The 12,849-nt window shown below is 36.4% G+C and overlaps 1 protein-coding gene across 1 annotated transcript; it reads right to left on the reverse strand.

Annotated features, from left to right (window-relative positions):
- Positions 1 to 298: 298 nt before the first annotated feature.
- Positions 299 to 1,841, reverse strand: LOC128221389 (uncharacterized). Its single transcript, XM_052930003.1, has 4 exons — positions 1,562 to 1,841; positions 1,057 to 1,096; positions 799 to 912; positions 299 to 714 (listed from the first exon to the last, which is right to left on the reverse strand). Exons 1-4 carry the CDS (start codon positions 1,682 to 1,684, stop codon positions 299 to 301), a joined length of 693 nt encoding a protein of 230 aa, XP_052785963.1. The 5' UTR covers positions 1,685 to 1,841.
- Between the last annotated feature and the right edge of the window lie 11,008 nt (positions 1,842 to 12,849).

Raw genomic sequence — 12,849 nt, forward strand, 5'->3', positions numbered from 1 at the left:
AGGATATTTAAAAGTATTTGTATGAATATTGAAGAAAAATCAATTCAATTTCAACTGATTAAGATAACAAAACAATCATCATCTATTACGGATATGTATATATAATTGGCGGCATGTTGTTATCAATAGTTATCAGTAATTATTGTTTGATTTATTAACATCAGCTACTTCTTTCCGAATATATATATTTTCATCATTAATCTGGTATGTTTTATTATTGGAGCGTTCAATTGCAGATAAAACAATAATATGAGACAATGTTTATCAATGTTCAAGTAAAACGTAGTATAATCTTACTTCAGTTTGGCAGATCATAAGTGTAATAAATCAGGAAGTGATCATTGTAATTGTCAATGTCTAACAATTCGGGATTGGATACAGATACAGAGAGCCTGTCAAATTTGTTCAGCATGAAAACCGCTGACAGGAAACTTGTAAAATAACCACCATTTCTGTCAATTGATTTTTTGTTTTCCATCAGGACACCAGTTCTGCCATATGTGTGGGTCAGACGATCAACGTGATGACTGAACATTGTTGGTCTGGTTTCTTTCATCGGTGTGCGTGTCACCTTTCGAGGCCGAATATTAATCTGCGAAGAAACGATGTAGTAGCCAGGCTGCCGAACAAATATTTCGCCTTCGAGTTCCAAGTGGACGCAGTTTTTTGAGTAAAAGGTTCGACCGTTTTTGTTCCACAGGACCTTGTGATGACCTTGAACCAGAATAAGATTTAAAATATAATGAGATCTAGATAAGCAAATTAAACGATATGATATATAACGTTAATTGTTATTACCATTTACTATGTCGGTAGGTTTGAACTCCACAATTCCAACTGCTTTTGCAATGGGCTGCTTGTCGATCGTAACTTTCTCACAGGCAGCATACTCTTCGACTATGTCAATGAAACCTGTTAAGTGTAACATAACACATTAAAATATGTGTGATTTATGAATATGAACTATTTTCATATACTAAGTATGTACTTTATAAGCGATGCATTTATTGATCCGCATTTGCATTTCTTTGCAAAACAAACTTGACATATATTTACTTTGACCGGAACTGCCGTAGTGATACTGGGCTGCCATTTCCTGAGAAGTAAAATAAAGTGTATGTCTTAATAAATGCTAGACAGGATAAATATAAACAAACTTATGTATATGTGAGTTTGAGATTGTAAACGAGTGAAATAAAAATACTAATTATCCTTAGAAAAAAGCTATGTTTAAGTAGAAAAAAACTATAGCATTGACACAAAATGTTCTTTTTTAAAAGTTAAAAGGTCTAGTTGAAACCAAACTTTAAGAGCATTGTAGCAGGTTGGACGTGCATGTGATTTATCTTCAGTTTTTGAAGAAACATTGGGTTTGCAATTGTTTTTGGCGCAAATTTCTGCATTACGTTTAACATCAAATTTGTTGTGTTTAATGCTTTGTTTTTATTTAATTTGAAATTATTATGTTTTATCTTTTGTAGCACAGAAAAATATAATAATGCGTGTGCTTTGGTCTGAGATATTTGATTTGCTTAAATTAACTATGCACTTAATGATTTACCGTTTGAAACAATATCTGAGCAATGCCTTTTACAGGTCCGCAACACATCCCATCGTCTCTTTGTTTGATAGCAGAACGACCAGCAGGATCTGGACTAAGGTTTGTGTTAGCATTAGACGTCATTGTGTCGCAAGGAATGCATGTTAAGTTTTCTTGATGTTTTGTTAAAGATGTTCTTTCAACAGCCAAGGCTATTATCAGAACTAGGAACGCAAGCGTTAGGATGACGGTTGCTAGTATACAAATACCAGCTACTTGTTTTGAATAAATGCTATTGCATTTACCGGACCCATGAAAAAGTAATACACTCTGAAAAGAACATACTTCACAACCGGAATTTAGTCAATGTGTCTCATTGCCCATTGCTTGTTTCATTTTCATATTCTATCCTGTAATAATCAATTTTGTCAACATTTTAATTTTCTAGATAATTTGTATTAGTATAAGACAACAACCGAAACACAACATTTCAACTACATCTAATTAAACGTACCATCTTCTTTCTTGTTGGATTGTGACCGTTAGACATCATGCCCTGCTTTTGAAAAGTTTTTTTGCAGCTGGTCCCTTGCTTGGTGTGTATGCGCTAGGATTTAAATGGACTCTGTGCTGATGTCTGTCAGGTTATGAGTCCACTGTGTTCAACCTGCATACGGAGTAAAACAATACTGAGTTAAGACAATAAGTTAGGCTTTATTGGCGTATTAAGGTTAATGCTTTTTGTAATTGTGCAATGAGGTTTTTATATGTGTTTATCATAATCTTCGTAAACGCCTTTCTATTAGCGTTTAAAGTATCATGAATATTTTATATGCAATTTGCTTTTGTAAAAGAAAATCCTTAACAAGGCCTGTATTTCATTTGACGTATCTGTGTACCATTAGCGATATAGATCTTAATTACCAACAAAATATTTGCTTGGGTCAGCCACCGACGGCAATTCAATATTGCATAAGTTTGAGCCAACGTTTTAACTGACCCTGTCAATATCCCTGAGACTGATCTCCAAGAAAAGGAAAACTATAAAAAAAAATAACTTCATAAGCGCTCTATTCTCAATGATATCTTATCGTACTGTAAAGGTAACGCCCTAGATCCCACGGTTGTTGAAGTCAGCCTGATGTGGGTGTATGTTTCTTCAGCTGATGTCTATATTATTCTCAATGACTAAGTCGAGTTGTGCGTTAACATGAACAGGATGTTAGCAAGGTTTACGTCCAGCATTTTTCTTATCAAAGTAAGGACTTCTTCCATTCAGACTGTTTCAAAAATACTACTACTATCATGGGTAAATCAAATATATCATGATATATCAGTGCTAATCACTTACGTTCCACTTCACAGGTAATAAAAGAAACGTTGTCCGAACAACGCTGGCCTAAACGGATTTTAGCATAAATAGCCTTTCGGCAAACAAACTTCCTAATGATTGACAATTAATCGAAAGGATTCTTTACCCAGTACAACAATACTAATTTTAATCAACTTTTAACTGTTTATGACTTGTGTTTATTGATTAAATATTATTGCCTTTTGTACGCTCCTTAAATATAAAATATTACTAAACAAATCGTTATTTTAAACGTGTTAATTGAATTGAATATAAGATGACCACAAGTGTAAAAGCGTCCTTAATCAAAACTTTTAATGCATATCATTAAATAAAAATAAAAACAAAGTTTAATTCGACTAATAATGATCACCATTGAAGTTACAATAACCCCAACTTAACAAACAATGATCAGCATGGAGCTTGTTTTGAAGTATATTGTTGCTCATGAGCACTTCCTTAAACATATGTCTCGTTCTTTATGGATATCATTCAGGCCATTTCTTAGTTTAAACATTTTATTATAGTAATGATTGTATGATTTAGACTTATACATGAGTTAGTATTTCATTGGGCTCATGTTTAAATTAATTCTTAAAAACAATAATAAAACTGGCAACAGTAGCATTATTATTCATTTGTTATTTATGTACTGATAATTGGAGAACTGCAATATTAGCATTATATTAATGAATTTATGTGTTCTTGATTTCAATATATCGTTAAAAAGTTTGTGCAGTTCTAACGCGTCGCTGCCAAAATATTTCATCATCGGAGTATTATCGCAATCTTGATAAAATCTCACTGGTATCGTACAAAAGATTTACTTTTGAGAGAGTTTAGTCCCGATATTACGATATTAATGTTTTAAAATATCAGCGCAGTAATATACCTTCCACATGATGTACCATGTATCGTCTTTTTTCTTGACGTTTGGCAATGTATCCATCGGTACGCTATATATATATATATCCAGCATTTGTTTACATTTGACCATATCCCACAATGATATTGTGCCACTCAACATGACAGTGTAAACTATGTAAATCTTTGTACAAAGATAACGTTCCCGCAGTATATTTATTATCTGCGCATTCGTACATAAATGATGAGAAATAAACTCTAACATTTGTATGAGGACACTTTTGAATGGATCATGTTTGGTCAATGTTTGCTAATCACATAACCGCATTGCATCGTTATTAAGGTCTTGATGACAAATTAAAGAATATTAATTGTATTTGTTTCTGCCATACAAAAGCAGTTTAACTTCAACTTTTTTTATTTTTGCATAAATTATTGTTCACACATTCTAAAGGACATACCTTAATGTCACAAACTTCTCCAAAATATCGTAATGTCGGTTTGATTGAAGCTGTATTTCTCTCAAATTTTTAAATTAGCAATATTTTCGATTTTATCTTTAATTTTATTTACGTAATGATGCAAGAAATATAAAAAAGTGTATACAACTATAGTATACATTGGTAAACTTACAATAAAGGCGCATCGATTGATAACAATTATTATATTGATAAGAATTCAGTACTCGACAATTACTTTATTTCATATTGGTCGTTTCATATGTCCTCTTTCTACACTATAGATGCAGTGAAAATATTCAATTTATTACGGCCGTACAGGAAATTGTAAAGTGTGTCCATTTTTTGTAAATACTGGCAAAAAGTACTTGGTAGCAATATCACAAATTTCCAGAATAAAGCAAAACTTTAAAAAGGTTTACTATTAACATATATTTAGAAACGATTGAAAATGTGTTTTTGCCCTCAAACGTTAACAACTCAAGTCGTACAAGAAGCAATAAACTGTTGGAACCATTATCAGTTATACACTCATTAATCAAACGTTTAAATATAATACAGCTAATTCATTAGTATCAGTTGAATATTAACAGGTAGGCCACTTTTGTTTCATAATTTATTGCTGAATTATCGTGTTCGCAATTAATGTTCAGTTTGCTTTAAGTATGTTTACATTGCTTTCTTAGACCTTATTTAATGTGCCAATGCAAAATAAAGATCATTCTTTTAACAGGTTTTGAGTGTTTAAATTGCCATAATTGCCATACATATCCACTATTAAGAGTAAACGTAAATTGACCTCCTTGTTGGTCTTATAGTTGGTCATTATTAGGTCGATAGTGAAGGCACCTGTAAGGTGTTCCATTTTTTACAGTACATGAACAACAAGAATCGTATACGAAGTACACACATGGACACAAACAAGACAAAACAAACTTTAAAAAGCCCCAAACAAACAAACGAATCAATAAACACGATGTTAACGTAAAATCACAGCAAAATGAAAAAAACAACAATTTTTCAATCAAGTTTTCTTGAAATGGATCCCAATTTGATAGGTTGATGTTGTGTTTGAAAACACCAGTAATGTGAAATAAGATGTTTTTTTCCGAAAACATATGAACTCACTTGTACAATATAATACGTTAACGAAAGAATGTTTAAGATTGCCGACGATCAACGTTATTTGTCAGCAATACCAATGACTAACAAGGACAAGAAACGTACCAGCAAGGACTGTAAGAAAGAAATATATTTGGTACCCATACAAACATCGGGTCCGTTTCAATTCCACTGGGGTCGACTGGAAAACCCGAAGCGAACATTATTATGTTGCGACTTAAAAGACAATTTTTGGACATATATGCTCTTATTTGTGCAGCTATTGTACGATTTATTTGTTCTTTAACTGTAAACATGGATTTTGCACGGATCGTTAATCATCATATAATTGCTTAATTAACTGCCTTAAGCTTTGTTTGCGGTGATATAAGATCTAAAAGCTTGTAAATCCAACTTGAGTTCATTGGTATTTGCGAATTAAAATAATAAACACGTAAAAAAAAAATTCACTAAATTTAAGCTTCTTCAGTCTTATCTGTTTAACTACATCTGCAAATCAAGAGGTACTAGATAACCGAACAATGAACTCGATTTTACAAAAGAAATATCAACATGTCGTCTCAAAACAGTTTCGTTTGCAGTGTTATTTTAAGGAATAAATTGCGGGGTTGATGTCATTATCGGGGTATGAACGCAATTTGGCTGGTCTAAGTGTGTGGAGTCCGTGTATAATTTTGTTTTTCTGTGTTGTGAAATGTTCGACTCATTGTTTTCACTTTTTTGAACGTGTTAAAGTTAACGTTGTGGTTTTGCTTTAACATAAATGTTGGTTTTATTTAAGGTCGTTTTTTGGTACAAGGCATTTTATTTATGCTTTTGATTATAAGTTCAAGAACTCTAGTCGTAGGTTTAATATCTAAAACCTAAGGTACACTTTTAAAATATGCTGATTATCTTACTTTAGAATAAGAAGTTGTACGATCAATGAATAGAACTGCGGAATGAGACGTAATATATCATTAGAAAAAACGCACGTTTAAGCATCCTGTTTCAGACCGTATGACATGATCAAAGCTTAAACGTTAGATTATATATTTCAACGCTCAATTTCCACCCTAAGACATACCATTAGACTGTTATTGTGCGAACAATCAACGTCCATTTACCATCAGCAAATATACCAAAACTCCGTTTAGAGGCACACGAGTCAAGAAATACCAAACAATCAAAGGACGAAACACTGCAGCATAAAAAGCTTTAGTCCAAACATTAAACATGTATCAAAAACAGTCACTGTTGTTTGTGGTAAAATATATAAACGTCTCCGCGTAATTTTAGTAAAAAGGACGAATAAGAAATATGACATGGTTGCAAGATCATATTTGTCCATAAGTTCACCGTTATTTGTAGATAATATTTAATCCTAAGTTCATCATAATTGATATCGTAGATTATATTCGACCAGAAGTTCATCGTTCTTGCCGATTGTGTCAGTAGATCAAACGTATAGATCACGAATGTCTTATTTAACTATTCTCCATTCTTATGTTTAAGTTTGGTATGAGGAAACAAAGGTACATCCTATGTTACACTTTCACTTAATTTCACGATGATCGTTAAATACATGTAAACTGTTTGTGTGAATTCCATATAAGCCCGTTCAGAAGGACATTATCCACTGTTCAATTATGTTCCATGCGTTTGTCCGTTCGTTACGTCGTTCATCCGTGCTATGGTTTGTTTTATAATTCGTACGTTCGTTCGTTCGTTTTGTACCCCAGTACAGTTGAGACCAGGCAAAATGAAAACATCACAAAATTTTCACACGTGACTTATTTTTGCCTACACCATCCCAAGTATAGAGAGGTGTTTGTTTCTGTGAAATATCGATTTTCTTTCGCCGAGTGAGCTCCGAAAGTTGGATTTTCGCGACTTTGAAAGGTTTTTGATCATTATGTGATTTTTTTTTCTTATTTTGTGATTCAATTTTAAGACATTCTTGTTAAAGTCAATGGCCTGTGACCTACACGTTGAATGTCTCATTTTTATATCCCTACATGAATTAAGTTTATCCTAAATAAAAGAGTGCTAGAAATTGCCATACATATTCATTTCTAGCAGATCATTTTATAAACACACAATCTTCAAACAACAAATTGGTTGTTACAATTAATTTTTTACAAAAGTAAAAAAACAAAACAATCGTATATTTGAGGACATAAATCACTATATCATTAGGTGTGTTACATAGACTATTTTGCAACATGCGTTTATGTAAAACACTTCGAAATTATTCATAGAACATCAGTGTTCAAATTGCCTGCTGATTAAAAGGTTTAACGTCAAGTGTTTAATTGTCCTGACATTGGTGTCGGAAATCATGAGGATTAGTTTGTATTTGCGGGGAGAAGGTTGATCGGAAAGAAAGTCTGGCGAATTCCATGAACATGAACCCACTCATCTTACAATGTCTAAATCACCCTTCTCCTTGTATTACAAAGCAAAGTGAATTATTGTAAAGAAGGGATACGCAACATTATTAAATGCATTTGAATAAATCAGACAAACAGTACAACAACTTATTTATTTTTATGTAACAAAACGAAACAACACAAGCAATGTGATTGTCCATAGCATGTCAGATTACATATATATAATAAAGAGATAATCAGAGTGGCGTTAATGGTCATGTGGATATTGACGTAAAATCATCCCGGTGCTAGTTCAACATGTTATGTGTATCGAAGGTGAAATATTTTCGCCGTGCATACATGTACAGTAAAACATACAGACGTCCCTGACTTGACGCATGATTTGAATGGGCAGAAAACACTACGCGATTTTCTGCCACATGCAAGTCTGAGGACCGACATGGAAACCAGCTTGACATATGACTGGCCGATTATCCAGAGCACTGGCACCTGCATGCAAGCGAACATTTATACACATGACACAACAAACTCGACACAGTCCTGGTCGGTGAACCAAAGCACTGGCACCTGCATGCAAGCGTACTTACACATAGACACGTTTAACACATTTACAGCACGGCGTTGCCTAACTAATGCAAATAAATAAGAACTAATTGGAATGCAATCCCAGCACCACGAATAAGGCAGTTGAGCCGAAGTTCCTTTACCCGCAGTTTGGGAGGGCTGACCTTGTTTAATTATTATTGGTAAGAAATCTGGCTAACTGGCTAACCGGAATTTTACGCCACGATACATTTTCTAAATTTATCCAACAAAATATTGAATATTATTTTAGCCGCGAGATCATGTTAATGTAATTACACTTTATGACCCGTTTTTTACGTGTGCTTAAGAAGAAAATCCCTTAGTGTGTCGGCATACATAGCATTACCCACTGCCGACAGGTGAACTCCGTCGGCCGGGAAGAAACCCGGAGTATATAAACACATATCTATAAATAGTGTGTCGTGTGCGCCTGTCGATCTAACCCAACTGCGCCCGTGGCGATTTTCGCGGATTCTTTTTTTATTGATTTTTTATGACGTTAAATGACGTGGGTTTCGTCATCGGAATCAATTAGTATATCTACCCAGACCATAACGGGGCTTGAATTCGGGGATCTTTGATTTTCGCCATTAATTGAGTTAAATATTTTCGTTAGCGGAAACACAGATAGGTCGTTGCCGCCCAAGTGCAAAAGTATTATTTTGGGTGGCTCGCACGAAAGGACATTTTATTCTACGGACCTGCAGAAACCTTTCGATCCGATGCACCCGACGCCTAACCAGGCAATGGTCCGCGGCAACCACAGGTTCGACGAGCCCCTTTCCTGTGCGAAGTGTCACGCGCGCTTGGGTAGCGAGTAACCCAAAACCCAGATATCTATATCACAGAAAAAGATATACCATGTTAAGCGGAAATTAACTATCTAATGTATGATTACGTAGTATTTGTATGTCAATGCGGGTTTTGTGTATTCTATTCGTTAATAAATGGTTTGTTATTGTACGAATGTAATGCGTTAGGCCCAGAATTGTCCCTTCTAGCGTACACGCTGATATATTTCTTGTATTCTTGGGACGACCAACGACCAAGTTTCATAATGTTCGTCACTGGTATGCCGCGTATTGCTAGGTCAGTCGCACGGCCGATACGGAAGCTGTGAGACTTTAAGCTGTGGGTACTGTGACCGGCTGTCGTTAGACAGCGGTACCCTGTTACCTTGTGACTTGAAAGCCGATGCTGTAACTTAAGGCTAATGTCCCCGCTGGCTTAAGTGGCAGGTACTCTAGCATAGCTGATACTGGGCATGGGTGTGTTTCTTCCCGAGGAGTTTCAACGTGATCGGTGGACCATGTTGACTGGTTTTATGTATACTTAAGGTCACTGACATGAATGACTCGTTGGTTGCGATGGCTACGTCTTTTCGCTTAATTTGATTCGACGAACAGCTACCATCTAAAAAGTGTGGTCGCTACCAGTTCGCTGATGCGGAAGAGGCCGAAATAGGCCAGTGAGAATATTGCCTTAAAAACACTTGCTTTGAATTCGGTTAAGCAACCATTAGGCAATGCTGCAATGATTTTGGTCAATATTGATTATGTGATGGGGCGCCTCGCATCCCGTGAATGATTTTTTAGATCTCACACACCCTTTGAGAAACCTATTGACCACAAACATAGAGTGCATGACATAAAAGTCGTAAATTTTGTGTAAGTAATTTAAGCCCGACAGGTAAGTTTTAATTGTATTCGGTGAGCAGTTATTTTCAAACAATTTGCTTTTAACCATACTATATAATATGCTGATATCGGCATGTGTTGTCTCAAGTTATATTTTGTCAGGAATGCTTGAAACGCTGTTAACGCTATGGTATATGTCCTGCGTGTGTTGTCTGCTAACAAACATCGTTAAGTGTGTCAGCTCTTTTTTGATGATTTCCCAAAGATGGGGTGGTATGGGTTGGGTTTACGCGTCCGCTTCCGGTGCTTGCTGACAGAACCGCGCGATTTGGAATCGTGAAAATGCATCGCATATTGAGTTTCTCTAACCGGGTAGGTCAGACGCCCTAAAAAAATTCAATGTCAAAACCCGAAGAATATCCATCACTTTATTCGACTTGGGTGAAAATGAGTTTAGGATGTGGACGAAACTTATATTATCGCAATTAAATCTTACAGTGTTGTTTCTGAGCCCCTTCCCCCAAACAAAAATAGCAACCATGATTGGGAAAATCTCTAAGACGGTGATATTTTTGAGTAAGCCTTCGCTTTCACATGATTCGGGCCAGCGGGCGCATGCCCAGTGGCCCCCGAAGTAGATGCTAAAGCCTAGTCCGTTCTCCTCAGCACTATCTGTATATAACTCTGCGTCGTCGTTTGTTAGCCAGAATTGGTCATGGAATACGGAAACGCCGTTGAATTTTCTAAAGAAATTGAGCCACAATTGTAAGTATAGCTTAACGGACCTTTTTAAACGGATGTGATGGAAGGGCTTGGTAAGACCGCATGTTGAGTTAATCAGTCTCCGGCAGAAGGAGCGCTCTAACGGTATGGCCTGGCAACAAAACTTGAGGTACTCGATCAGTGATTGCATTTCTTTCAGAGTTGTTGACTGTTTGGCCATGATATTTTAGATATACCCCACTATTTTTTTCGATATTTTCCTTAGTTACGCGTACTACCATTTCCCTTGTGTCAGGTTCGAGACCTAGGAAAACTAAGATCTCAGTAGGGCCCTGGTTTTTTCGGCCAAGGGGACGTTGAGTTAATGCATTAATTCTACGAACAACTAGAATAGGGAGTAAGCCGATTTTGAGTCTTTGTCCCCGCTTCGGAAATCATCTAGATAATGTATTAGCATTCCTAAGACTGATTTGATTTTAACGCAAAATTCCAGGGAAGTTGAAAAACGCTCAAAAGTCGCACAGCTGATTGAAGCATCAAAAGGAAGGGTTTTGTCAATGAAATACCTGTCATTAAATATATATAGCCGAGGATTTCGAAGTCCTCCAGTCGGATCGGTAGGATTTTAAATGGTTTTTTTATGTCGACTTAAAACATCTTACAAATCCTGCCAAAAATGTATATCATTTTGACAGCCTCGTCGAAACTTAAATATTAAACGGATGCGCTTTTTGAATCAAAGTGATAATATACTAAGGAGCCGGCAGGGTAGAAGGGTGGTGTATAATTATAAACTCGTTCGGCTGTTTGGTACCAACCCTATGGTGAAACTAGATTTTCAAATGGTTTAACAACAAAAGGACCCGCTACTCCTTCGGCCAAAATGTCTTTATTAATTTTATCGATAACAATTTCTGGCTGTACTCTGGCTAATTTTAGATTAGTGGCCTCATTACCCAGGCGTGGGCCCTGGTATTGCAGACTACACCTGTGTTTAAACCCGTTTTCTAAGAAATTTGCCCCTGTTCGTCATAGCAAGATAAGTGAATGTGTAGTGCGCTATAATCGATTGGTGAAAGCGCGATGTCCCAAATATTTGGGAAAGAAATGACGTGGGGTTGCTCCCCTAATGGATGAGGTGGGTTGGCGCCCGCGAAAGGGCTGGCAAGGGGAATTTAACTGTTGCGACGTGGTAAATGACTGGACGCGCGATGGTACGCGGTTAGTTAATCTGCATACCGAAGCTGAGTAAACTTGGCTGCATGAAGAGCAAATTTGCCACCTGCAGTTACCTATATTGAAAAATGGCATACTCTCGCCATTCTACTTGGCAAGGTTTCCCCTTGGGCCGAGAGCAGGCGTGGCCGCGGCCGGCATTAACATACATCGCCACCATAAGTCCGTGTTAATAAGTGCCCATGATGAGGATTCCAACGCCTGTCGCAGCCTTACCTGTTAGTCGTAGCTGCACCACGCCAGCCCGCCCTGGCGTATATCCAAATGGCTTCTCTTAACTTGTCTGACATTTTTTACCCCGATAATGATTAGTAGTAGTAGTAGTAGTAGTAGTAGTAGTAGTAGTAGTAGTAGTAGTAGTAGTAGTAGTAGTAGTAGTAGTAGTAGTAGTAGTAGTAGTAGTAGTAATAGTAGTAGTAGTAGTTGTAGAAGTAGTAGTAAAAGTAGTAGCAGTAGTAGTAGTAGTAGTAGTAGTAGTAGCAGTAGTAGTGGCAGTAGTAGTAGTAGTAGTAGTAGTAGTAGTAGTAGTAGTAGTAGTAGTAGTAGTAGTAGTAGTAGTAGTAGTAGTAGTAGTAGTAGTAGTAGTAGTAGTAGTAGTAGTAGTAGTAGTAGTAGTAGTAGAAAGATATTTGTCTCCAATATTCTAGGATGAATTTCAATTCTGAGGGGGAATGTGTAACCGGGAATACAATATGTATATAGCGGCACTTATAAGATTTTACACTGCATTGCTTTAGAGCTAGCGTTTATGGCGACGCGGTAGTGTCCGCCTGCAGAGGGAGAGGAAATGGGATTGAACCCCGAAAGGTACATCTAGCAATGTGTGCAGTCCGTTATATATTTTATTAGATAATAATTTGTCGCATATTTCAGATAGTGGCGTATGTGATCTCTTGTGCTGCTGCTGATGTTGCTGCTGTAACAACCAATCCTTCAGGCATATCCACTAAATAACACAACA

Source organism: Mya arenaria, chromosome 16 (assembly GCF_026914265.1).
Source record: "Mya arenaria isolate MELC-2E11 chromosome 16, ASM2691426v1".
NCBI lineage: Eukaryota > Metazoa > Mollusca > Bivalvia > Myida > Myidae > Mya > Mya arenaria.

Coding starts and splice junctions, on each gene's coding strand:
- LOC128221389 (XM_052930003.1), bottom strand. CDS start 1,684: ATGACGTCTAATGCTAACACAAACCTTAGTCCAGATCCTGCTGGTCGT. Junction 913..1,056: donor CTACGGCAGTTCCGGTCAAA/GTAAATATATGT, acceptor TACACTTAACAG/GTTTCATTGACATAGTCGAA. Junction 715..798: donor ACCTACCGACATAGTAAATG/GTAATAACAATT, acceptor TTCTGGTTCAAG/GTCATCACAAGGTCCTGTGG.